The 27,930-nt window shown below is 40.1% G+C and overlaps 2 protein-coding genes across 2 annotated transcripts; one reads left to right on the forward strand and one right to left on the reverse strand.

Moving 5' to 3' along the window:
* The first annotated feature begins 470 nt into the window (after positions 1–470).
* On the forward strand, positions 471–3,010 carry fzd5 (frizzled class receptor 5). The gene has a single exon (XM_042494213.1). It carries the CDS (start codon positions 778–780, stop codon positions 2,539–2,541), a length of 1,764 nt encoding a protein of 587 aa, XP_042350147.1. The 5' UTR covers positions 471–777; the 3' UTR covers positions 2,542–3,010.
* Positions 3,011–8,160: 5,150 nt separating this feature from the next.
* On the reverse strand, positions 8,161–27,544 carry ccnyl1 (cyclin Y-like 1). The gene is given in 11 exon segments (XM_042494897.1): positions 8,161–10,932; positions 11,557–11,719; positions 14,455–14,495; positions 14,497–14,623; positions 16,033–16,160; positions 18,768–18,819; positions 18,918–18,953; positions 19,613–19,713; positions 21,514–21,557; positions 22,052–22,126; positions 26,594–27,544. Coding segments are annotated over 11 exon segments (1,047 nt in total). The 5' UTR covers positions 26,757–27,544; the 3' UTR covers positions 8,161–10,815.
* Between the last annotated feature and the right edge of the window lie 386 nt (positions 27,545–27,930).

A 27,930-nucleotide genomic window follows, 5' to 3' on the forward strand; every position in this document is an offset into this window, starting at 1 on the left:
GGCAGCAGCGCGTGTGTGCGTGTGTGTGTGCGTGTGTGTGTGTGTGTGTGTGTGAGTGATGAGGAGGTGCTGCAGCTTCAGGCGGACTTTATTCCGTCCTGAGGCTCCGCGAGGCTGCAGCCGCGCGCTGCTGCTGCTGCTGCACTTCATAACACGGGACAAGTTTTCACCCTGAAGGACATTTGGGATTATTCTTGTGTTTTCTTGTGTTTTCGTTTAGACGCAGCAGAAATGACATTTGCGGAACTTTGAAAAGAAAAAACAAACATGCGCCTGAGAGCTGATTTCTTGTAACTGAGGGAATAAAACGTCAAGTGGATTTTACACACCGGGATCGGGACTTTTATGCTCACTTCAAACATTAAATTGTGATTTTTGTCTCTTTTTTATTCTTGCAGATTTTTCACCGACTGTGAGTTTCATGATGCGACTTTTTCTGGCATTTGCAACCTGTCGGGAGCAACGAGGGCTGGTAAAAATGTTACAAGGTCGTTAAATTTATTGGAACGTGACCATCGGAGATGAACTTTCTCCGTAATGATTGCGGGAGCTCTGGTGAATGATTGACCGCAGAGACTCGACCTGGACCTTTATGGACAAAGTGGATTTACCAACAGGAGTTTAACTGGGATTATTTTCATTATAAAGAGGCTGAAGGGAGCAGAATGAAACTCTGATCCTGATTCAAGCAGCAGAAGAAAGTTTTCAGCTTTCAGAGATGAAGTCATAAATTAAAATAAGCCGTTTTACCCTCATCCTTTTTTGTTTTATTTTTTAATGACTCTAATATTTCTAAAACTAATCATTTTCTGTATGGCGAGGCACGCGCTGTGCAGCTCGCAGCCCCTCGTGCTGCTCCTGCTGCTGTTGCGGTGTCCTGGTCTCGCATCAGGAGCCTCCAAGGACCTGGTTTGTGAGCCCATAACTGTGCCCATGTGCAGGGGCATCGGCTACAACCTGACCTACATGCCCAACCAGTTCAACCACGACACCCAGGAGGAGGTGGGACTGGAGGTGCACCAGTTCTGGCCTCTGGTCCGGATTCGCTGCTCCCCAGACCTGCTCTTCTTCCTGTGCAGCATGTATACTCCTATCTGCCTGCCGGACTACCGCAAGCCGCTGCCGCCCTGCCGGTCCGTGTGCGAACGGGCCAAGCGAGGCTGCTCTCCTCTGATGAGCCAGTATGGCTTTGAGTGGCCTGAGAGGATGAGCTGCGAACAGCTGCCCCAGCTGGGTGACGAAATCCTGTGCATGGACCAGAACAGCAGCGAGACCACCACTCTAGCTCCACCTTTCCCAAAGCCGACCCCTAAAGGACGGACCAGACCGCCCAGTCCTCCGCAGTGTGACAGAGAGTGCCGCTGTCGAGACCCCCTTGTCCCCATCAAGAGGGAGTCCCACACCCTGTACGGTCAGGTCCAGACCGGCCCCCTGCCCAACTGCGCCCAGCCCTGCCACCAGCCGTACTTCTCAGCCGATGAACGCGCCTTCACCAGCTTCTGGGTGGGACTCTGGTCGGTGCTGTGCTTCATCTCCACCTTCACCACCGTCGCCACCTTCCTCATCGACATGGAGCGCTTCAAGTACCCGGAGAGGCCCATCATCTTCCTGGCTGCGTGCTACCTCTTTGTTTCTTTGGGGTACATCATCCGTCTGGTGGCGGGTCATGAGCGAGTGGCGTGTGGCGCAAGCAACAGCATTGGTGGTGACCAGCTGCACATCCTCTACGACACCACCGGCCCCGCTCTCTGCACGCTCGTCTTCTTGTTGGTGTACTTCTTCGGCATGGCGAGCTCCATCTGGTGGGTGGTGCTGTCCTTCACCTGGTTCCTGGCTGCAGGGATGAAGTGGGGCAGCGAGGCCATCGCAGGATACTCGCAGTACTTCCACCTCGCCGCTTGGCTCATCCCAAGCATTAAGTCCATCGTCGTCTTGGCTCTCAGCTCTGTGGACGGGGACCCTGTGGCTGGAATCTGCTACGTGGGGAACCAGAGTTTAGAGAATCTGAGGGGATTCGTACTCGCACCTCTTGTGGTTTACCTCTTCACCGGCTCACTTTTCTTACTCGCCGGCTTCATTTCTCTCTTCCGCATCCGGAGCATCATCAAGCAAGGAGGCACCAAGACCGACAAACTAGAGCGGCTGATGATCCGCATCGGGCTCTTCACGGTGCTCTACACTGTCCCCGCCACCATCGTGGTGGCCTGCCTGGTCTACGAGCAGCACTACCGGCCCGGCTGGGAGCGAGCCCTGGCGTGCACCTGCCCGTCTGAGCGCCAGCGCTTGGGCCCGGACTACGCCGTCTTCATGCTCAAGTACTTCATGTGCTTAGTGGTGGGCATCACCTCAGGGGTTTGGATTTGGTCAGGAAAAACCCTGGAGTCCTGGAGGAGGTTTGTGGCTCGATGCTGCCCCTGCTGGCCGCAGAAAGCCACCGCGCCACCCTCCATGTACAGTGAAGCCAGTACTGCTTTAACTGGACACACTGGGACTGGGCTGACGTCAGGGATCTACCACAAAGCTGCTCCGTCGCATATATGAACTGACTGCACTGTTAGCAGAACCGATGTTTATAAAGTCGCCTCTCTGGACGCAAAAGTATCCAAACACCCAGAAAGTGAGCGTGGACAAACAGCTGCAGGACTGCGTGCATCATTTGAATTTCTGCTCTAACAAAACCTACAACACGAAACACAATGGACCGAAAGAGTTTGAGCTAAAAAAGGGAAAAAAATGCAACAACGTAAATAAAAGGATTATAAATGAAAACACCTGATATTTAAAAGAGTTTGACTTTTGTGAAAAGTGACTTCGGCAGTTGCTTTTCCGAGAGGTCCGGTTGACCAAACTTGACATTTGCTGAGAAAACAACCTTCAAACCTGAACAGTTACACACATGCGTATCCTGAGCACTGAGAGACACAAACCTATTTATTTATGTACATATTGTATAAATTTACTGTAAAGACAATTAGCTGTATAGTGTGATATGTTTAGTTTGTAACCAACAAATGCCACGAGCTAAGTGTAGGACACCAGAGAGACAAATGTTGTCTGGTTTGAGTTGTATAAACGTACATAAATGTGCTGTTTGATGTCAGTGTTTGAGTGTGAAATCTGGTGTGTTTTGTATGATTTCAAACTGAAACTGTGCTGAGAAACTGTTTGTTCAGGTTTTCTCAGATGTGGAAGTTATCTGAGATTAGGAAGATTTATCAGTAATTCAGTCTTTATGATGGATGCTGTTTTTGACCTCTACGCTCTGTTGTCGGTTTACATCCCACCTAAAGTCACTAAAGTCTGTCTCTGAACTAGTTTTGCTCATGTTGTGTGAACTAACGGCACCGACTGATCAGGTTACAGCTGCAGGGTGAAGCTGACCTCGGTCTTTACTCCCACCTGCTGGTTTAGAGTGGAGCTGCTCACTGTTCTCCACACACACACACACACACACACACACACACACACACACACACACACACACACACACCCACACACACACACACACACACACACATCAACATTAGACCACAGACCCTCAGGTGAAGAAGTTTTATCACCAAAACTGTCACAAAAAGGTATGATTTATAGAAAAATAGTAGATTGCGCTGTAACCACTATAAGAATAATATGATTTCTCTTTTGGCAATTCTGTGGACCTCTAAAAGGTCACTGAACCTCACTTTGAGAACCATTGCTTGACTTTAACAGTCATTTCATGATGTAGACTTTAAGCAGAAATGTGTTGGTGTCACAGACTGATAGATCTTTTAAATAACTGGTCAATAAACTGATTAGACAATGAACAGAAACGTGGTTTAAATAATTGACTAATTTGTTATTTAAGGCAGAAATGCCAAAAAACAACTTAAAAAAATATAAGAATAACATTAAAAATAACATTATAAATTTAATATCTTTGAAGTTTGGATTGTTGGTTGGAAAAAACAAAATCACTGAAGTAGCTGCCTTAATAAAAGGCCTTTCCACTATTTTATAGACCAAAAACATTTTAAAAAAAAAATCTAAAAAAAAACAAGAACCAGCAGTTTAATTAATAATGAAAATTCTCATTATTTGAAGCCCCACTTATTGTTTAAATTTGTAATTTGAACATATGATTTTACCTAATGCATTGTTTTTATACATTCTTTTGACATACATTTTAATGACTTTAAACAAGGTTTATTAATCCCTTTTGAAGAAACAGTGCTCAAATAATTTGTAAATTCTCAATAAATATAACTAAATGATAATATTTTCGATCTCTTTTTCCCCTTCTACAGGTTAGATTTGCTGCTTTTCGATGATCCTTTGAAAGTGGTAAAATTTAATATTTTGGGAGTTTGGGGCTGTTGGTTAAACAAAAAGCTCTTTTAAAAGTCCACTTTGAATATTTGTCATTATATTTGACTTTTTATGTTTCTTTATGGAATAATTTGCTATTTCCTATTATTCGGTAAAGCTGCACAGAGTTGTTTAAAACATAAATTCTGCAGAACAAAATCTCATCAGCGGGGATCTGTGGTCTAATGGGGACCGTCATCATTTTTAAGGGCCTTGACAACGTTAACTGAAGGACGTCTGTGTCTCGTCACAGATGTCACAGTAATGCTTCTCTGAGTGTTAGAGGACAAACTGTCCTGAAGTAGCCTGAAACTGAAACAAACAAAACCACAAACAGAAAATCCCTCTCACTATGTTAACCGCACGACAAGACAGAAAATTAAACGACAGATTTGGTGAAAATGTGGCACATGTATTGTTTTCTGCTGTGGTGGTTTGTGTTGTTTAGACTACTGTGTCCACACGATAGATTATATCTCTAATTTATTAGCCTGATTTGTGCGAGTGAATGTGATTGTATGAATGTGAGTGAGCGTTTGTAAAAACACATTTAGTTTTGTTTCAGAGTAAATCTGCTTTCATGTTGATAGAGTTCCTCAAACAATATTAAAATTTTAAAAAAAGGTAGATTTTGATTCATATTGTGGAATTAAAACTGAGTTGATCTCCAGTTTTGTGTGTGTCTCGTGTACATCTGTGTGTTTCTGTGTATTTGGGGTGACATCATTATTGCTGAGGTTTCTAGACTCATCAGGGAAACAGTTTTTTGTTTAATGCGCAAGAATACAGACGTGTAAAACAGTCTGATAATGTATATTTTAACGTGCTTATATTCAATTAAAGACGTTAATATTAGTAAATAAATAAATAACTTAAATTAAAGGTTGAATTTGGGGACAAGCTTCAGCTTCAGTTACAATCACAGAGAAAGATTAACTGTTGAATGTCAACAAATCACATTTATGGAAATCAATTACACGCTCCTACATAAAAAAGGCTCCATTTCTGATTTGAAGGCATTGATCTGAACTGGAAGAAACGTTGTCACTCACTTCGTGCAGGTTCCTGTTTTTTGCTGCCTGTGATGTCACACTGGTGGTTGCTTGCTTGCAGCACCGTCCTCCAACCAACCGCAGCCCGGAGGGACTTTCTCCACCGACAGTCGCCACATAGACTGGAACAATAAAAAAAAGACACTCATTCATTTAAACATTCATTCATTCATGAAAACCTGTTTTTACACTATAGTAAACAGAACATCTTGCTTTTTACTGCTTATAAATGATCATCACTGTCAAAATGTTTAAGTGGTTGTGGTTAATATATCTATTACATTCTGAATTTGGACACACGAATGAAATAACAAAAAGCAAAAACAAGCAAAAAAAGCTCTTCAAGGTTGCAAAAAGGGAATGAATTCAGACAAAGCCATGATTGTGACTTCTTCTGAGCTATGGGTGGGCAATATACTGTAGATAAAATCTATTGCAGTCGTGTACGTAACTTTATCACTATGTCGATAAATATTGTGATGTGGTAAAAAAAACCACTTAGGATTAAAAAATGTTAAATGAAATGTTAATAAAATTAATTAAGTAGACAAGCATGTCTGTTTTTAACTACTTCTGCACATTAAATACCTTTAAAATCACAATACATTATTATTTAAACAAACTCATACAATCATATTGCCTGATCTCATTTCAAACTGTATGAAAACCGGACTCTTCAGAGTCTTCAGATAAAAGCATCGGACTAATATTACCTCCGTTAGAGACACGTTTGATGATACAAACAAAAACCGGTAACTCTGTAGTGTTCTGTTAAACTGAAACCTGAGCGCTAAATCTCTGGCTCAGGATGTAAACAAATAGCAGCAGCTGAAAACGACACATGAAGGGGCGTCCTCTGGCTCACCTGGTAGTGTGCGCCCCATTCGGCTTCTGCAGCGGCCCGGGTTCGAGTCCGACCTGTGGCCCTTTGCTGCGTGTCTCCGCTCCCTCTGTCTCACTTCAGCTGTCTTATAAATAAAGGGGAAAATGCCCCCCCTCCAAAAGAAATCCTAAAAAAAAAAAAAAGAAAACCACATATAACAATGTTCCTCCACATTATAGTCATGTAGGTATTTAAACACAAACATTTCTTTTTTTTTTTGTTTTTTCTTTTATTGCGTGATGCAACACAAGACAGGTGAGAGACATGATGGGGACGACAATATGTGTGAGACAAAAAAGACACGGTGGGAGAAGACAAGACCAATTACTCGAACTAGTAAAAACAAATTGGTACATTGTGTTGTGTGTTGAGGGTATTGAAAGGCAATTTTGCGGTGTGTGTGTGTGTGTGTGTGTGTGTGTGAGAGAGAGTGTGTGTGTGTGTGTGTGTGTGTGTTGGAAGTAACTGGGATGGCAAAGTATATCAAAGATATAGAGTTTAAACTAAATACATACAACTAAATAACACAAACATTTCTGCACTTCTCGCTTATACTTCTGCACAGCAGCGGCTCCACAGTGTTTACGACCTGAATGCGTTTTAGTCAGTTCACGTCTGTCTAAGTGACCTCACCTGAAAACGCCCAGTTTAAACTGGTGCCATCTCCCAGTTAAGCCTCAATCTAGCCTCATCTCATCTAATCAAGGCTGTCTTTTGGGATTCTTTGACATGCAGCTAAACTAAGCTTGACAGTTATCCTGCCATGGAGCAGACTAGTTCAGCAGGTCATGTTACCATGGTTACTGAGCAGAGACTCACATGAGAAACATACATGGAAGAGAAAAAACATCGTTAACAACATCGTGCAGGATTCTCTGCTTCCTTCATCCTGAAGTTTTAAAATAACAAACAGAGGAGAGAAAGGCTGATACTTACAACTTATCCAGGAAGTTGTTGAGCTGAGGGGTGAAGCCACGCTGATCCGGACGCATCTCGTCATGTGGTGGGGGGGCAATTGCATCGTTTTGCATGGCAATATTTTATTAATACACAAATGCCAGGTATCAATTTAAAAGAAATACAAATATTAAGATTGCAAATTAAACTTTTGATAGGCTATTAGAATAAGAATAAATAAAATTAATTGCTTTTTTAAGAACAATAGACACATTTTTGCAATAAAATGACTGAAAACTTTATCATATTAGAAGAACACATGCTGGTGAAGTTTTCCACTCTGGATATTTTTGCGGTTTTAAAAATGTAATAAAATGCAATATATTCTAATTTATATTATAACAATACTAAAGCCATCATATAATTTTATTGCAATTTTTTAAATGTGTTGTGATATTGTGATAATAATAATAATAATAATAATGGCTTAATCTGTTGGAAATAGCTGCCTTTTCTCCCCTGAAAGATAAAAGTTGCCATTCACAAAAATGCATTCATTCATCATGTTTCAGACCACGCACCCAAAGAAACCTGCAACTCAAGCTGGTTGTACTGATTAAAGCGAGCTGAACACTAATGGTGGCAATCTTTAAGAATTTTTTTTTTTTTTCCCAAACATGATTTCTTTTTTTTCCACTGTGATTACTTCCTACTTTAAGAGCACAGCATATTTGTAATGATCCATAATGTAAATAAATATTTTAATGATCTTTTATTGATATGACAGTAGTGTATAGAGGAAGATATATAGAGGATGTTGTTTCTCCATCCAATTAGTTCAGCCGTAAAGAACGAACAGCTCAGTCTTACCAAATTACTACAGCTGATCGTATTGTCGATTTTGACTTTTTTCTGCATCAAGACACAATCTTTCAAAAGAAAATCGAAACGCTTTTTAACAAAAAATGTTTTCCCCCTCACTCACATTCACAACCACAACACATCCTGATCACCAGCCATACAAAACAATTTCCAATTACAAAATATCTTTGTTACATGATTAGTGTTTATTTAAAATACTCCATCTGCAAATGTTTTTTTCTTTTATCAATTAAAAACAAGACAAATTTCACAGCTAAGTAGCCTACATAGTAAGCAAAAAGGAGGGGAGTATCCATCAGTCTCTGTTTCCCCTCGATATCTATGTAGTTTGTTCGAGAGCTCTGCTCGGGGGCCGGGGACAAGCACGGGTTTGTAATGTGATGACGGGCTCTTTGAGGCGGGGTCAGGATGGCAGGATTTGAGGGACACAATACTGAGGGAGGACAGTGTGAACCCAACCTACACTTTGTTGACCTAACTGCTACATCCAGCCACTCGGTAGCAATACTGATCCAGAATCTGTAATCTCGCTCCTTTTTGACGACATAAAGTTTATGTGGAAAGTGAAACGGACCCCTGATTGGCACTCCTGAATCCCAAACAAATTATAACAAAAGGTTACTGCTTACTTCAGCCAACTCCTGCAGAATATTTATCGTTAAATACTTCAACATGCTGTGCGCTCCACCCAAATTCAATTATAGAGAACTTACTGAAATATAATCCAACACCACTGGAACAGTAAACACGTCTTTTTTTTTTTTTTTTTTTTACACTCTCAAAATGAACTTTTGGTGTTAAATCTAATTTACAAAGAACAAATTTTGCATTTGATGTGACGGTCCTATTAAAAAAAAGGATGTATCTGGTAATGATCTTTATTTCCTTACTGTCAAAAAATCTCAACAAAAGACCAAAATCAACAATAATTGATCAGACTGTCAGATATTTTCCGTGTATTGAAAGTCTGAATTATCTTAATCCTCTGTGAGCTTTGTTAATATTCATACACTGTTAAAAACAAATCAATAAGCCACACCTTGTGTTGGGAACCGTACATACCTCTATGCGAGCGGTACCTACCGGACCAAATTGCAATGCAATTTCGGTGCCAGATTATGTGCGTAGTGAGCGTGCAAGTGAAACAGGTTAAAGTTAGGCTGTGGGGTCGGAGAACAGAGTATGAACTCATTGCAGTGCAATGTGCATACGGTTTAGGTTATCTGTCAGCTACAAGTTTGCGTGTCTTGCTTGCCACCTGGTGATTAATGAAGTGGGGTTAACCCCGAAGTTCACGAGCAACAGCCTCACATTTGAACCTGACCAGGCTCACTTATCTTATTATTAGTAATAATAATCTCCAGGGCTGCCTCTTTAAAGCCAGAGACTTGAAACATTAGTCAGACATCCTCAGTCGAGCGCTCTTGACTTTAACAGCACTCTTTGCAGCTGCAGACATGCAGGCAGAGGCACGGAGGAGGAGAGCGACCGCACCATAACGTGAACAAGTGGTGAATTTACAGCTCACAGCAAATTAATCCGATACAGTCTCTGGCTTTTGGTTTATATTTAGTGTCTGTGAAAAATGTTGTTGCGCATTTGCATCTTTAGTGCTGTTAGGTTGTTTACTATATTACACAAATGCCACTTTCACACTGAAAGTCCCATAGTCAGTTCAGATTTTAAAGCTTTGGAGAGAAACAAAAAAGAAAGAAACATTGGATAAAGCACCGAAAAAATTAAATAATAGAGAAATATCTGGCTGTTGAGTCTCTTCCTGACTCAAATTTATTCTGCTGTTATTAGTACTGTAACCGTTATTTAGTATTAAACTAACCTGACTGAGTTAGGTTTTATTTTTATGTACTGTATGTCAATAGTGTTCTATTTATCTTTATATATTTAAGTATTATTAGTAAAACTGTTAAGAGTAAACATTTACTTCAATTTCAAGTTTAAATCGCTTTTGCAAAAAAAGCTGTTCTTTATGTTGTTAACCATATTTTTGTGCGCTATTGATGATCGCCTTTTTAAGGCTCCAATTAGGCACCAGAACCGTTTTCAAAGTGTCGTCTTAGCACCAGTATCGCAAAAATAAAAAAACAACTAGCAAAATAGTTCCTTTTTCTCTTATTTGATCTAACCTGAATAAGTAAGGCTGCAGTTGTTTTTGCATTTTTATCTATTTTTATTTTTTCGGAGACCATATTCCTCCCATGCAATGAGCCCCTCACAGGATGGAATAAGCACCGCGCCCCTGAAGTAAAGAGCAGCTGTGTGTGATCACCACAAACACACAGCTGCACTTCTACTCCATTGTCTAAACACATTGTTGATTTTGGTCTTCTCATGAAATTTTGTGACAACTAAAAAAACAGAATAACACCAGGCTGCAAGGAGTAATTCAAATATTTTGGGGGATAAATTACATTTTTATGACGATACAAGGACGACCCCTCAGAGACAACTGCAGGAGAGTAAGTCCTACTTAACACTTTCTCCAGGAAATAAGGGACAAGTAAGAAATAAATAAGGAATTTATAAAACAATAGTTGCGTGGTTTTAGGTTAACACCTCAATTTCAAGTGTAATTTGACAATCACGCAGCTCGACAGCTGTTATCAAAGTTACCGTTTGCGGAGGTCATACAGTAGCATTTCCAACCTGAATCTGAGTCTGATGTGGAACCTGTGGGGAGGCTACGACTGTCCGGGGCGGTCTGTGGGTTTGGAAATGAGCGGGCAGCACTCTGGCCTATGACAGCACAGCGTTGGAGCGTCGTATACCTATCAGGTTGTCTGCACTGAAGGATCGTCTCATTGCTGCTCGACTCAGGTCCTTATACTTGTCTTCACAAAGTCTTGAAATGGCCTGGATGGAAAAACACAAACGCAGTTACAAAGGTCCTCAAAGAAAAACGCCAAAACGATCATTGTGCTTACATTAGAAGAGTGTGAATTCATAAGACACTTTGTCATTGTAGATACACAACAAAATATATTTGGTTACTCTCAAGCTGACAGCTGCACGCAAACACAATAAAACATTAAATAAAAGCAAAGTTAAAACGTCAAGACAACATAAAAAAAGGTAAAACCACAAATAATGACAAGACTAACAAATATCTCAAAGCATATATAATAATAATAATACACAGTGTGTCCTACATGTCAATTAAAAAATAGCAGCAGTTGGTTAAAAGTGCATTATGTGGGTAAGTGTGTGTGGATCAGTGTGTGTGGATCAGTGTGTGCGTGTGTGTGTGTGTGTGTGGAGGACGGGGTGATGGAGGAAGAAGCTGTTCCTCACTCTATTAGTCCGGGTTTTTATGGTTCTGTATCTCGTCCTTCATAGTTACAGGACAGACTGACCGAGGCCTGGATGAGCTGGGTCCCTGCTTGTACTGCTAAACTTCAGAGAGGTGAATATTACAGGTGCATCATAGTGACACAGAAGACCAGAAGTTACTGATCAACGTCACTTCTCGTCGCTCACCTCTAGTTTCTGGGCGCGTTGGTTGTTGAGAGGCTCCAGGGGGAAGTTGAGGTTGTTGTCATCAGCCAGCTGCCGCAGATCAAAGTAGTACTTGGCGTAGACACTGGCTGGCACGTTGATATTAAACTGGAGAAGTTCCAAGAAGTGGCGCTCCATCTCGTTCCTGGAGGGTGAAAAGAGGCCTGAGGGTTATTCCAGACGGCCAAAACTTCATACGGGAACTCGCTCTGATAGCTCTTCTCTGAAATGAACAGGGATGCTGGTGTCCTCTTACAGGGGGGGGGGGGGGCAGGTTACACCCTGAACAGGTCGCCAGACTATCACAGGGCTGACACACAGACAACAATGCATTCTCACATTCACACTTCAGAGCAATTTAGAGTCACCAATTAACCTGAGTTTGCGCAATGTGAAAAAGAGACACGATGACGTGTATAAATTTTGATCAGCTATTTGGGAGACTGTAAACTGTTGATAGCTATTCAACAGACGCCAATATTTTTCTTCATCTGTGGTTACCGCTGACACGATTTTACGAAAGAAACTGACACACTGTGAAAGTCAGCAGGAACTCGGTCATTTATGCAATAAATCTGAAAACTGAACATGGAAGTGCTGATAGAGGAGGAATCACAGCTCTGCCACAGAGATCACACACACACACACACACACACACACACACACACACACACACACACAGCATCAGAGCTCATCCTTTTTCCAGACTACAACCTCCATCATCCTTCCTCCTCCTCCTCATCATCATCACAGTCATGAGAAAAGCTAAGGGAGGTGGTCGCCAAGGAGACCGCATCTAGGATGCTTTGTTGGTCAGCAAAGGTGGTGAGAGCGAGCGTGAGTGTGTGTGTGATGTCTGGTCTCCCGGGGCAACTAATGGAGTGGGCGAGAGCCGGGGCCATTATGTAGAAGCAGTGAGAGCACTTGAGACCCTCCCCTGCATTTCTCTCCGTCTGTCTCTCTGTTTCTCTCTCTACCCTTCTTCCCATCCCTCCATCCGGACGCGATCGCGCTCACAAAGACACTTCAATGGCAGCAATGAAAACAGAGCCGAGAGAGTGAGGGTCAGACGTATACGAGAGGAGAGAGAGAGTCACAGAGGGATAGGGGCTCACGGAAATGCAGGCAGTGCACGCACCTTTCCAAATCACAAAAAAACAAGGAGGCACTTTCAACCTCTCTTATACACACACAAACACACACACAGGAAAAGCAATTGTAGGAAATAAAGCCAGGGTGCTCCAAGTGCAGCCCCTGGCCTCTTCACCGGCTTATAGCCCGAGCGACCGCAGAGATGCTGCCGCAGCCTCCATCTATCTCTGCACGTCTCTTCTGTCTGCTTTAAGTGCATCTTTGTTGTTACATTTCTTTTATTACGAGGGAAAGCATGTAGTGCCTGAACCATCCTGTATTTGTTAGGAATCTCTTTTTTTTCTTTAAAAAATCTGGAGCTCAGACACACAAACACCCACAGCAACCAAATTTAGAGTTGAATTTGAAATATCAGCCACGATTCAGGGAAAACATTTTTATGTTTCAGTCAAAGCTGTAGTTGGTAACTTTTATAAAAAATATTTGTCATCTTTGATGTAACTGGAGCTACAGCAAATGTTCTCATTGTACAAACAGTTTACATGTTTCTCAAAACATTTTAGGCAAGAAATGAGTTTGGTTCATGTTTGATGAGTGCTGCCAGATTCAACAGTTTGATCGCAGCTATTGAGCAGTGACTGACATGATTGACAGCTGTGGCAGATTTTAGCAAATGATATCAGCAGGAAGAGGAGGAGGGGCAAAAATACAACAGTTTTAGCGACGATGACATAAAGTTATTCAACTGTAGCTGAATCATGACTCATCCGTGTATTATTTCTATAACTTTCACACCCACTTCACCCTGTGACCTGCCAGCTTTGGAGAGGTGAGGGAGGAGCCGACATTTGAATTATTTTTTCCATACTGACAACTTTTTCTGTTAGTTTTCATGGAAACAACATCGAGTGCAACACTATGAATGTCTTCCAGGCACGATGTGCATTTCCTTGGATAGCGAGCTCAACATATCTTACTCCTCTTACCTTCTCCTAATCAATCCATCATTGAAGGTTACTAGTACCAATATGATTGTTAGCACTTTCCTGAATCGATTCTTGGTAAAAACAAAATGAACAATTAATCGCTAATTGAAAATATATATATATATATATATATATATATATATATATAATTTATATATAAATATATAATAAATTTAAAAAAATGCTTTTTTCAAACAATAGCAAAGGTATATTTTTTCCTTAATCAAAGCTCAGATCAACGATTAATTTATTCATTCAATTAATCGATTAAATGTCATATATTCGATTAAATTCTTAATGATCTTTAATCAATCATTGATTAATTGATATCATCCCTACCCGCCAATCACAGGCACAGTTGGTGGGTCACAGCCTCACTATCCTAGGAAAGACAAAAGTGCTTTGAGGAGAGACTATCGATAATAAAAACATTTGATTTCTGACATCTTTGGACGACACATCATATGAACTGATTGTGATGCAGAACTAGTATATATTTAATATATATATTATATTATATTAATATATATTTTCCATAAAAGAGATTCTCTGTGTTTCTGAGAGACTTAGCGAAGGTCTAAAACCTCTGCACCACTTTGTTAAATACTACAGTCAAAAGGCTCATGCTACAATCGCTGCAACCTAAACTTAAATTGAAAATGAATCTAAATAAATAAATAAATAAATTTAAACATTGTTTTTAGTATTTTCTGCAGACGGCTCCACTCAGAGAAACTGTGAGTGAAACCACTTTTTGGGTTCACATCTCCCTCATTTTAATTGTGCATCTGTATAAACTCACATGTCCTCCACAGTGATGTCTTTTAGGATCTGGCAGTAGTCCAACGTTCCACACAGCCTGGTCGTCCCAGACTTTGGAAGCCAACAGGATGGCTCCCAGGACGATTCGCTTCCAGTTGGCGGGGCAGATATCCAGCTCGGCGTAGGTCAGCAGGCGCTCCAAAGTACACCTGATGCAAAAATAATGTTTAAAAGGTCAAATTTAAATGGGAAGATGTTGGATCCAAAATCACCTGCAGCTCACCTTGTTCGACTGGCTGGGTGGGAAGAGATGTGGGAGAAAAGTAGAAAACAGTTCTCGTCCAGAGCAGACACTCAAATTGTAGTAGTAGTAGTAGTATATTATCTGTCTAGTATATTATTATATTAACTGTCTACTGTCTGGATGGTGTTAATGTTTAAACTTGTTTAACTGCATTTATACTGTCTTCTTTTGTCATGTGAGTGATCTATGTAAAAAGTTTAATATTGCTATTTCTGAAGTTTGAAGGAAAAACCAAATATCAAAATTGGGGGGAAAAAAGGGAACAGAAAAGGTTTTGGCAGCTAAATTCTTATAACTCACTTATTATTTCCTTATATGCTACCAGGGACAACATTCAGGTTAATGCTGGGTTATGGCACAGTATTACATACATGCAAATTTACCTGTGCATGTGTGTAATAGTAATACACACTAAACTATATGCATGTAACTGAACGCAACTCTATTTACCACCTAATTAATGTATCTAGTAAAACTGTAGTTGACTACTATAAACTATAGTCGCATTTTTTGGTCCTACATTTCTCATTAGAAAAAGCAAATAAAAACATCACACTTAACGTTACTAACATCTTGCTGATATTAATTGGGGCCGGCTTGCCATTTTGTAAACAGAATATTAATTTTACATCAGCACTGCAGCTTTTAGGACTGCCAGTCATGTTAAATTCAAAACAGCAAAGAAACCGTGACTGAAATTCATTTTGTTTTACATTGCTTTCTTATATTGTAACATTTTAAAACAAATGTGCTCAGTCTTTAACATCATGATATATGATGCTTTTTAAATAATCTGATGAGGAGACTGCATCGTGTGAACATAACACACTCACCTGTCATCTGCGTTATTTGGGACAAATCAGTTTGTAGGACATTACTGCCCTCTGGTGAGCAGTTGACAGAAATACCTGGGCTAAGTATTTTTGTATAAAGTCTTCTACAACTTCACCATAAACTTTACCAAATGTAGTTTTCAACTATAAGAACATTACAGACTAAAGCATCTTTATAAATGGTGTTAACTGATACAGGATTCAAAGGTACGTAACAATATATCACAGACTTCAGTGTCTGATTTGATTAAGACTGACTAGCTTTAAGTTTTTATTAAATTAAAATATTAATTAATAAAATAAATATTTAATTAATTTTTAGTTTTTTTTTTTTACACCTTAGTGCACTAAGAATTTCACTCTGGACTAACCCTTTATTAAACTCTCCACTGAGTCGCAGGAACCCAACAAAATCATCATTATTCTGATATCTCGGCGTACGCTGAAACAGATGTTGTGGACCGCAGCATCACAAAGAGACCGACTTACTAGAGTGACGATGGCACATTCTGCAGTGAGCTGTGCAGCGCTGAAGAGCGTCCTGACGAAGCGGTAGATCAGTTTGTGTTCTGGGTCGACATGAGCGTAGTCATCTGGCACTGGCTCTCTCTGTATGGGACAAAAAACACACGTCTGAGGGAACCAAGTATCATCATCTGTGCTGATCTGTCTCTTCATTCTTGCAAAGGAAAAAAACCAAAGGAAATGGACATAAGAAAACAGAAAAAGTCCAAGACCAGTCTGATACGATAGCTCCATCTTTTCATAAAGCAAAATGTGATTTATAAGAAACAGACTGTATTTGGTGTTAAATCTGTGGGGTGGTACTTTCTACCTGTACTTTCAGTCGGACTCAGAAGCAAGGGTTTGAAATAATGTATGTAAAAATCATGCTTATTTGGAAAGCTGCATGACGCTTGTTGTGCAGCTTGCCTCCGCAAATCTCTACATCTCAGGTGGTAAGTGCAAAGCTAGCATGACCCGAAGAGTCATAATCAACATATTTATAGCAAATGAACCACTTTGAAACACAACAGAAATTTCCTGTAAGATAAGGACACAATCACGCTTGCTGAAAAGCAGACACTTAGCAGTAATGTTTGTTCATCTCAGTGTTATTTCTAAAAAGGCAGTTAGATTATCGTCATCACTGATATCAGTTTTGTCCCAAACTCTCCTCTTAGCTTGGAACGGCGCTCCAAAAACCCAGCAGTGAGGGAGAGATTGGACAAACTAAAACTGAACAGAAAACATTTATAAAGAGCACAAGGCATTTTTCTCCTTCTGTATTTTTCTTTTCAAACCTGTGAAACACATCTATTTTAATGATGCATGACCACTACTGTTCATGTTTTTTACTGTTTGCAAGATGTTATGGACAGAGTGTGAACATTTTGGCCACAGATGAAACCAAAAATCTGTGCAACTAAACATATTTATTGTTCATTGTGGTGTGCCAGACATTTCAGCAGTCAGCCTGTGTGTGTGAAAACACACCCTGCACTCCTCCCCGAGCAACATTACAACCTTTAAACATGCTGGTAATTCATAATGAGTAGAACAATTGATTGTTTTCTTGTAAAGAAAAATGCTGCAGTGCCTGTTACACCTGTCCCCGGCCCTGGAAGGACCAGCATGTCCTCCTCAAATGTCCTGTTTTCATCCAAAACCCAAAAGATATTCAGTGTTCTGTCACAGAGGACTTAAGAAACATTTTCTTTAATCACTCAAACTCCTAATTCAAATATCAGATAAGTTTTATGTTAATTCAGTGGTTGTAAAAAAAAAATAGATTAATTGTTGCAGCTTTGTGAAGCATTTATAAAATAATTTACATGATATGTTAAGAAATTACCAATGTGTATGAGAAGTGGCAAAAAAATTAAAACTAAAAAACTTAAAAATGTATTATTGCAGGACCAAAAGGCATCAATGTAAAAGTTAGTTTGGAGCCCAGACTCAGGAGATTTGAATTTCAGAGAATGTCTGAAATCAAAAGAAAAAAGCTCACGCAGTATTTGGACTTAGACTGAGGTGCTGGAGCTGAATCATTATAAACGGTGGAAAAAAGCACATCTGCACATTCAAATCCAAGCAAAGATCTACTGTGAAAGCTCTCAGTCAGGTGGAATCAGCAGTCCGAGGAGCCAAGGAAACATTACTTGATTATCCTTAATGCACAACACTTCTGCCAATCACCGAGTCTTTCCTACAGCTTAAAGCAAGTCAGATTTAAGACTTTTTAAAACAAACAGAAAAACAAACACAAAAAAACATGTTTAAAAACCTATGTTAAGGACAATTTTGCCTAAATGTTTTGTAGCGACCGTTTGTCTGCAAAAATCAAACTTAAATCAAAAAATCAAATGACCACTGACGCACCATGGGCATGTTGTACACACAGTCAAAAGAAGTCCAATGTCCATTTATGATTATTGCATTTTTCTTCATTTATTCATCCAAAGAACAAGCAAAACACAGGAACAAAGACATCATGGCTCCCGCTGCCTCTCTTGCTGTTAAAAAAACATTTTGCCCACTTGTGCTACCTACCTTCCTATATTTATAACAGGTGCCCACTTAAAACATATCAGTGCAGCAAAAAGGTTAGAAGTGGTTAGAACTGAGAAAAACCAGCCTTTTGTTGTCAAGTTTTCTTTCCGATTTTTTTAAATTTAAGAATAAAACAAAAAAGATGTTACTATTTATTTTAAGATTTTACACTGCAACTTCAGAAAAGAAGACTCATAAAATAATACTGACTGTATCTGAGCATCTTTAAGATTTTTGAAATACTGATTTAAAACATTTTAATACCAAATACGGCCTTATTTTTATATTAATGAATTCAATGCCTTTCAAGACTTTTAAGGGGCCTGTGGGAACCCAAAATAAAACAGACCTGAAGAATCTCAGTCGACTGACTGATTATTCCAATCTGACTTTGAGGGGACAGCCCAAACCAGATCCCATCTCTTATCTTAACGTGGTCGTGGTTTTCCCGTCTTGGTTAGGTTCAAATTCAATATGCAGGTGAATACCAAAAACCCCCCCGAAAAACCTAATAAATGCTTAGACTCACTGACAGGTTGGAGAGATGCATTTAGTAAGAGATGACATGATAAATCAAAATAAACTTTTTGTTGATCCATCCTGCTGATGGGAGCCAAGTGATGAGACCAACAAAACCCACTGAGGAAATCTCATTATACTCACTGATAAGGGGTGCAACTTCTCATCAAAGATGTCCAGTGACCTGTCAGAGTCCCTAAAACACACACAATACATCTGTCAACACACTTTATATGCATATACCCGTTTTAGCAACATAATTTGCCACAAATGAAATGAAAAATGTGCACCTACCTGTTTTTTATGTGGTAGTATATTGCTAACGTCACACTGAGGAAGAGAGAAAATGATAGAAAAGAAAGTGTTGGTCAAAATGGCTCGGTTATGTGTCAACTTTAAGACCTGATTTCATATAGACTACAAGGATAATGTTTAACTCTTTATTAAGGGATGTTTTCTCTATCTTCCAAGAAGCATCTCTATATGAAGCGCTTATATTTGACTCATGTTTTATGAAAATCCTCCCCTTGTCATGTTATGTTGCTAATGTTGTGTTGTTGTATGTTTTCGTGCCCAGTTGGCACAAGTGTATTTGTTGCTAAAAGAAAATGAATAAAAAGTAAATAAAAAAAAAAAAAGACAGTGTTGATTGTATTGCGTGTTTAACGCTTTGATAAAAACAATCTCAATGGGAGAATAATATGCTCTGCGTGTGTGAGAGACCATGTGGTGTGATAAAAGCATTTGCACACATTCAACAAGAGATAATCCTGATGAGTCGTTTCCCCAGATTCACTGAAACAATGTCATTACAGGGGACTGCCCGAAATTAGGCGTACGAGCATCTGTTTTAGTCACGCATCCATGAAGTATTAATTCAGGATTACCACGCTGTGATGCAAGAGGATTTTCTCATGTGAAATAAGCGACGTTTGGGCAACATGGCGTGGTGTGTTCGTGTTTTTCCCCGCGTGTGGAAATTCTCTCACCATTTGATTGTGCTTTTGAGGTTTGGCTGGCTGACCGTGTTGTCGTCTATGAAGATTGTGGAACAGGAGCTGTATTTCTTTGACAGTGGACCAGGAGAAACCTAGAGACAATGAAATCACACCATCAACAACCTGAACTGATCAGAAGACGGGGAAAGTCTTGACTGCTGCAGTTTCTGGTTCCACACTTCTGAATCGCCCCCCAAATCTCTAATCTTCATTCACGCTGCCAGCAAAGCAGATTAGTTTCTGAAGTCTGATTTTTAAGACCGACTGTCTGTACTGTTCTTTCTAAGTATCAATATCATCCAGACATCACCTGTCTATCTACATGGGTTACCGTGGAAACAACCTAGGCGTTAGAAACTACTCAGCTGTGCTGAAAAAGTGTCTTTCCAACACGGAAGCATGAGCACGAGTCCGGCATTTCTCCCTCCAAACAACAGCGTAGTTGAGTCGTGATGCTAAACTTCTGCTGCAGCAGACAGATTCTTCATGTCGTCCTAAACAGCACCGCGATAAAAGCAGCAGTCTTCTCAACACTTCCGTCACTCTGGGTTTGACCCTTGAGCTGTGACTCAACGAATGCAGCTAACGACACTGTGAGTGACACAATCTGTAAAAATCCAAAATTTCAAACATTTTTTTCTGTCCAAACTTTTTTTAAAAATCAATCTGGATTAGGTGTGGGCATTTTAGGTAACATGAAGGGGTCGACAGATTATCAGCCTGAACAATTATCGAGGGCGTTATTTGGCATTTTGCCAATTATCTGTATCTGCGTTTTATTTTACTGATCGTCAGTAAAATGAAAAAGTGAGCGTATGACAACACCGGGAAAGGCAAAACCTCAGGGAGCTAGTTTTATTTGTTCTTTTTTTATTTAAATGTTCACTGAACTTTATAAAACAAAGAGTTGCTGTGAACTTGCTGTATATGACGTTGAAAGTTTCAGTTTTGATTAAACATTTGCTGAAGGCATTTAAACAAAGTTTTGTGTTGGAGTTTGTTATTTTCCAAATTCTCAAGTTTCAACAGAAATATTTTCATTTTGATTTTAAATGCATATCAATTCCAAATATTAGTTATCAGTCTCATTAGCTACTAAAAATCTGCATCGGCTCTGAAAAACCAATAGCCTTTGACCCCCAGTAACATGCATTAAATTATTATAAAGAACTTGCAAAAAAAAAAAAAGAGTGTAAATTGGCAAACAACAGAAAAAAGTGAAATTTGAAATGAATTTATTGAACAATCGTGCTTCAATTAGCTGATTCAACCATAAATCCAAAGTTAATAATAATAAAAATAGGATAAATCAGCAAAGTTAATGTCACTGCTGTTAAATCTGCAGCAGTGAAGGACCGTCTCTGGAGTCCAGAGCTGCTCTCATCCCAAACGGTTCCCCGTCTGTCCGGTTAGCACAGGCCAACACATATCATCGAACACTGAGCCACAACGTGGTGAGTCCCAAAGGACTAACAGTGACACTGAAACAGCTCGAGCCTGTCGTTTAATCCAAAAAACAGATTTAGGCTGCCAGTCTGAACGTGGTCTGGTGTTATGCTCATTAACAGCTGTTTCCCCGGTCGGCGCAGCTGAGTTATGAGCAGCTACTTTTGTTGGTGAAACTGTCTCTCGTGTTGTTTCACGGGCTTTTACGCTGACATCAGTCTAACTCCAAATTAACACTGAATATTCTGGATTTGGTATAAAAGTTGTTACAAAATTAAGATATTGAATTCAAACACAAACTATCTATTAACAGAAACAGCAAGTAAATAATGAAACTAAGTGCTTTTAAAAAACTCAACTCCAGGCCAGCGAGGACAAATCATCTTTGCACATATTATCAATTCAGCAGTCAGATTTATGATCAACACATAGATTTTGACACTTACATGACTGATATGATTTATGTGGTTGCTTTTCCTCTTGTCTCGCACTGTAATAGAAAGAGAAACACTCAACAAACCAAAGCCAGAAGCAGGAATGAGCGTTCAGAGCAGCACTGCACTGCAGCTTGTGGAAAATTAAATGCAATATTACACCTGATATGTTTTGGTGATTGTTTACTTGCAGCTAATAAACATCTACAGCAGTCTGAGTGCAGGAAAGACCTGTTTTAATCAGTTATTGACTTTATTGTTCGAGATGCTTGTGGCTTCAGCGGGTGTGTGACGCACTCCCACTTTAATGAAGCTCTACGATGAATAAGAAAGAACATTTTAACAACGGTAGCTGGACCTGCAGCAACAGGAACTGTGATTAATATTACACAGTCGTAAAAATATTGAAACGTACAGAATTAACACCTCAAGCACCGAAGACATGCTGGTCTGTGTTTCAGGAGTGTGTGTTTGCTCTTCAAAGGATCTCAGTGCAGACAGTTGATGTGAATCATTGCTGTGTGTGTGCCGTCATGTGCGGATTGCTCACCGTCTGTCTGGGACTTGCTAAGGAAGATGGTGCTCGCCCGGGCGTGGTCAGACGGGTTGGACTCCAAAGCCAGCTCTGAGAAAACAACAAGTGTACACAAGAGCTTTATAATGATAATCCGTCAACAAAAGGCCCCTTGTGCGCTGCTCAGCTCTCACTTGTGGTTTGTGATAAAGCCGAAGCAGAGAACAGGAAGCCATTAGCTGACGCATCGATCAAACGCGCTGATATTAGCACGCAGTGTAATTCTGTTAATTGTTTTCATCCACCACAAAGAAATAATGCAACACAAGTCTGTGGATTTATCGCACAACGAAAAGCCTAAGAGACGAGCAGGAAGTGAAGGTGGCTGCAGTGCAGATCTGGCAGAGCTTCAGCAGGGAAGAAAAGACTTGTCTGATTGTGTCTGCAGACCACGAGAGACTAAACAAGACTTAAGATAAAGAAATGTTAACTCTTGAATGTGCATAAAAATGTTACAATTTTTCATAGTCCACTGTCTGTTGTAAGTCAGGATTTCACCCTCATGACGACTATTTTGTTTTGCCTGAACACCAGTTTGTTCCTATAACTGTACACTGAATTTCTAGCACAGACACGTATGATTTTAATATCAATATCCCAGTAAAAACACTGAATAGAGAAGTTAAAAATCAGTGTTTTTTGGACGCTGCTCGTCACAAAGGGGCTGAGAACTACAGCGGCTGTCACGAAAACGAGAATGGCTGCATCTACAGCCAGTGTTTGGTTTGTCCATTCTGGGCTACTGTAGAAAACATGGCTGTGAAATCTCCCAGGATCAGGAGCCACTTCCTGCTTAGATATAAATGGCTCATTTAAAGGAAACAAAAACACAACAGTAATTATTTCCATTTGATTACACACTAAAGAAAACATACCTATTATAACATACTCCATTTCTGCCAATAAACCCCCCGAAATCCTACACACTGGACCTTTAAGGCTTTTTATTCTTACAAATGTGTGGGAAAAATGACATTATACAGCCAACTATTTACAGTATAATAAGTTTACATCTAAATTAATTGGTAGCTGTTGCAGCAGGCGGACTTCTTGTGTGGACATTAAGATATTTTACAGACACAACTTTACATTCAAGCAATGCAACCACAAAGACAGCACTGCTCTGCACACAAGCACGACTTAGAGAATTGTGTTTTTTAAATCTAAATCCGTGCAGACGGCACGTTACATAAAAGACAAGGGATTAGGCGATGGCAGCATTTGTGAAGTGAGGACAGCAAGAGGAGACATGAGGAATGTAGGAAGGACTGTTGGACAGATTCTGACCCTCACCCCGCCAACAGCTGCTCTCGCCGAACCGCACTCATGCTCTGCCGTCCACAACAACACGAGTGGGATGAACTGTGCGCATGTCTGGGGGTGAATGAGAAGTGGCGACACTAGGACTTAAAGTACAAAAGTGTGCTCGGGCTACATCACAGAGAAATATCTGAGATGCTTTCCCGATCGGGGGCCTGTATCCCAGCATGTGATCACAGCATGAGCAGAAAAACTGTGAGGGGGGACTGTTTGAACACGCGGCCCTTTTGCTAACCTTAAACTTTGTCTCTGTAACAGAGAGCACTGTGATGTTAAGTTAATGTCACTGAGTAGCACAGTACAAGACGCAGTTTGTGCACAAGTACACACGGGGTTCCTTTAGCTTAAAGAAAGGTTGATTTAAGATGTTTTTTAAGTAAGCAAATTGGGATTAAGTTTGAGACCAATTTTATAATAACCAAAATTGAAGAAAGCCCATTTTATTTTGCCCGAATGTTTATTGTAACATACAACATGACTTGCTTTGTCCAGTTAAAAAAGTTAGGTTATCTATATCAAATGTAGGAAAAAGGACCCTTTTAAGAGCGGAACAAATGGAAGCCAATGAAAATATTAAATTATCATAACGGTAATTTTTTGGTCTATCAACAGAAGTGGGCATATCAGGCATTTCTGGCCTGTTTTCTGGACAATTTTGTGATTCTCAATCTGCGTGTGAGATTCCACTACCTGGATTCCCACCAGAAGTTATGAATTATTTTGAGTTTTTACAACGCAACGTCAGAAAAAAAAAGATTCAATAAATCCAACTTCCAACATCTGAGCAGTTTCAAGACTTTTGAAAGATTAATTTAAGCCAATTTATTACCAACTAATGCCTTGTTTTTAATTTAATGAATCAAATACGGGAATGGGAACCCTGACATATGCTTACAAAAAAAAATCATGCTTGTTCTGGTTAAGGTACAATATCCCTCTATTTCTATATTATTTCTCTAACCCATAGGTGTAGATTTTGAGTAGGAGACACAGGGAACATCTCACTCTCAACATTTGTAAAATGTGCATTTGTCCCCCAAAATATCAATGTGACCGAGGCAGATGACTTTTATTTTGACAAAACTAATTGCATAAAAATTCACCAGAATACAGGAATTCAATTGTTAAATGCTAAAAATATTTTGCCTGAGGACTCCCCAAAGCTCCCATTTCATATGTGCCCCCCCTCAGTGTTAGAGCTCTTGCTCACCCCAATCAATAATAAACCATGGAGAAATTACTGAGGGTGGTAATTGACATTAATGCTGCAGGGCTTGTTTTTATTGCCAATCTCTGAGTGGTTAAAGTGGCGCCAAGAAGATGCGGGATTTGTTTTCATTGTTAATGTCTGACTTGGTAATGTGATGCCAGTGTGATCAACATGATGCAGTGTCCGCTGCATACTACACGCTGCAAAGAACGCCTTCGCCATTATATCATAATCATCAGTGCACTGCTGGCTCGGGGACTGCAATAAATCTTGCAGCTTGATAATAACTACAGTCTGTGTGCTTATCTCCCTGCAGCTGTTAAAGAGTAAACACCACCTTAATTAAGAATTCCAATATGTTATTTCCATGATCACGGAAAGATCAGTCAATTTTTGGGAACAAAAGCCAGAAACCAGAGAAGGAAGTCTCAAATTTGTGACGTTATTGGGTATAAAGACTGGAGCTGCGAGACCACGAATGGGAGGATTTTGTGGACCAACATAATGTTTTTTTTCATACCAGAATCAGCTTTATTTATTATAATATCGTTGTGAATATTTCATTGTCTATGGAGCAGCTCCACTTTATACCTTATGACATCACAAATTTGAGTTTCAATACTCTTGTTAGTGGATTTGGGAGAAAGTTGTTAATGTTTACTCATATTTTTGGACTGTCTTTGACCAAAGGAATAACATGTATGAATTTTTAAAATGGGCCTAGTTCACTTTTAACGGGGAACACCACCTAAATTAAGAATTACAATATGTTGTATAAATGGCCTAAACAAGTGAAATCAGTAGTAGAACAACATGAGCTACTCTCTCTCAGAGCCAGAAAACCAAAGCAGTCTCAAACTTGCAATGTCATCTGGTATAAAGCTTCTAGACTGTGACTGGGAGCCTGATTTTATCTTTTTATATCCAAATCATATTAATTCTATTGTAGTGCTCTAAGTTATGAAACAGAAAATGTACCCAAATGCTCAGAACATCCCCCTAGGCGCTTTCAGTGTCATGTGTAACATCTTTCCCAAATCATTATCTACAGAGCAGCTCCAGGCTTTTTATCCTATGAAAGGCACGTCTTTAGTCCGGCTCTCAACCCAAACTTAAATCTCAAAAATGCAATATGTGTGGCCCACCACATAATATTGGTTAAACAAGTGGGACCATTTCACATTGTTTTCTTTCACCTCACAATGGCAGGACTATCATACAGTTTGTAGACATGCATCAAGTAGGAATTATGCAGGCAGACCGATGTGTTTTCATAAATTACATAAACGGCAAACTCGGTTACGGGACAGCAGACATGTTCACAGCAAAGAGGTGTAAACTCTTTCAGGAGCGGTGAGAAACTTTTTCAGTGAATGATGAAACACTTGCGTTTGTCTTATTTATGTTGACCTTTTTTTTTTTTAAAATAACCAATTTGAGGCGAAAAGCAGCTGGGTACCTGTTTTTTTTTTAATTTATTTATTTTATTTTATTTTTTTTACATGATCTAATCTGGCCCCAATTCAATAAACTTGGACACCCTTGCCCTATGACATCGCAATTTTTAGTTTCAGCACTTTTGTTTGGGGATTTGGGAGAAATCTGTTAATGTTTACTAATAGTTTGGGACCATCTTAGACCATAGGAATGACATTTTTAATTTTGAAAATGGGTGTAGTTGCCCTTTAAGTTGTTGCATGATATTACACTAATGACTGACATTCTTTGTGTGTCAATAATTGAACAGGGGCCCTTTATAATACTGATACAAATAACATGGTGTGTGTACATATGCAGTGGATATTTGCCAACTCGGCCATCAAAGTCATTCTTAAAGTCATGCAAATAAGCTCCTTCACTTTGGCAGTGACAAGATTAAGATGAGCCTCCCTATGAACAAACAACATGGGTGGGACACTTAATGGGCTCAAACACAGAAAAGGAAAAGTTCAAACATCACATGTGTTGGGAATCGGGCAGATACATACCATCAGGGACCTCTCTGTCGCTTATGTGCTGCAGGTAGGGCACGGTGTTATCATCGCTCACTTCGGTGCTGGTCTGGAACTCCTCCAGCCGCTCCGCCGGTTGTCTCGACGGTAGTTTGGGGCTCGACTCGGGGGAGACGCAGCATGACACCGTATTCCCCATTCCGTAAGCTTCACACTATCGCAGCCAAGTCCAAGCAGTGCAAATATTCGTGGCTAGCTAAAGTTAGCTTTCCCCAGCTTCATAAACATTACCGGGCTTTGTCAGTATTAGCACAACACTATCTTTGCGTGCTAAATCGCCGCTGTCCACCAACTCCCTGGAATCGCATTCCTGTCCATCCGAGGGTATGAAGTGTAACAGCCAAACAAGAGTTAGCCACACAGGCTCACCCCGATGCACCAAATCTGTGTCGTCTCATGTAATGTTCGACGTGTTCTTGTAATAAAAGCAAGCACTTGTTAGTTAAATGCACCCGGTCGCCAATTCATTCATTCATTCATTCAACCTGCTTGAGTTTCGCTGCTAGGTAGCTAACTAGCATTGTAGCATGCTAGCTAACTAGTTAGCGTGCAACTTTTTTACTACTCCACATTAATCACACTTTTGACTGTCGTGTAAACACAATTGACTCTATAAAATAAACGACTTAAAACCGCCAAATTCTGGCAAACACATTTCGCGACACTTTCCAAACAATCCCGCAGATGTCTTCTTGCACTCGCACCGGTGTGTAGCCAAAGCGAGCCCGAGGCTTCTGCGGCCTCCAAAGGAAATGCAGATAAAGAGAGGAAAATCCAACACTTTAGGCGAAATTTTCTCAAAGAAGTAAGGTTGACTACGCGTTATTCCGGTTTCTCATAAGTCAACCGAGTCTGTAGTTTATCCGGAGTCCCCAAATAGTTTCCCCACCCGGTCAGATTTGTGCTGGATGATGCGTTACTCCCCGCCACCGCCGCCATCTGTTGCCGGAGCTCACATACGGCATTACTTGGCACAGAAATGATGTAGCCCCGCCCACTTGGGAATTCCTTTCACTCCCATTGGCTGAGAAATCAAAATAAAAATCTTTTGGAGCCGCTCATTGGCTGATAGAGCTGTCCGTTGGAGACGATTTAAACCGATGAACTGTATTTACAACGCTACTATTTTTGTATCGTCACCGACCCACACCCTTTTTTGACAGTGAAAACTGAGGCCCGTCTTCTATTGCACGGTCGACCTGTCAATCAACACACCCCTCCCCATTCATGCAATATGAAATATAAGTTTTTAAGGTTTGTTTTAAGGGGAAATATTGGATTTTCTAAGAAAACACACAAATACATTACACTGA

The sequence above is a fragment of the Plectropomus leopardus genome, chromosome 10, assembly GCF_008729295.1.
Source record: "Plectropomus leopardus isolate mb chromosome 10, YSFRI_Pleo_2.0, whole genome shotgun sequence".
In the NCBI taxonomy this organism is placed as follows: Eukaryota; Metazoa; Chordata; class Actinopteri; order Perciformes; family Serranidae; genus Plectropomus; species Plectropomus leopardus.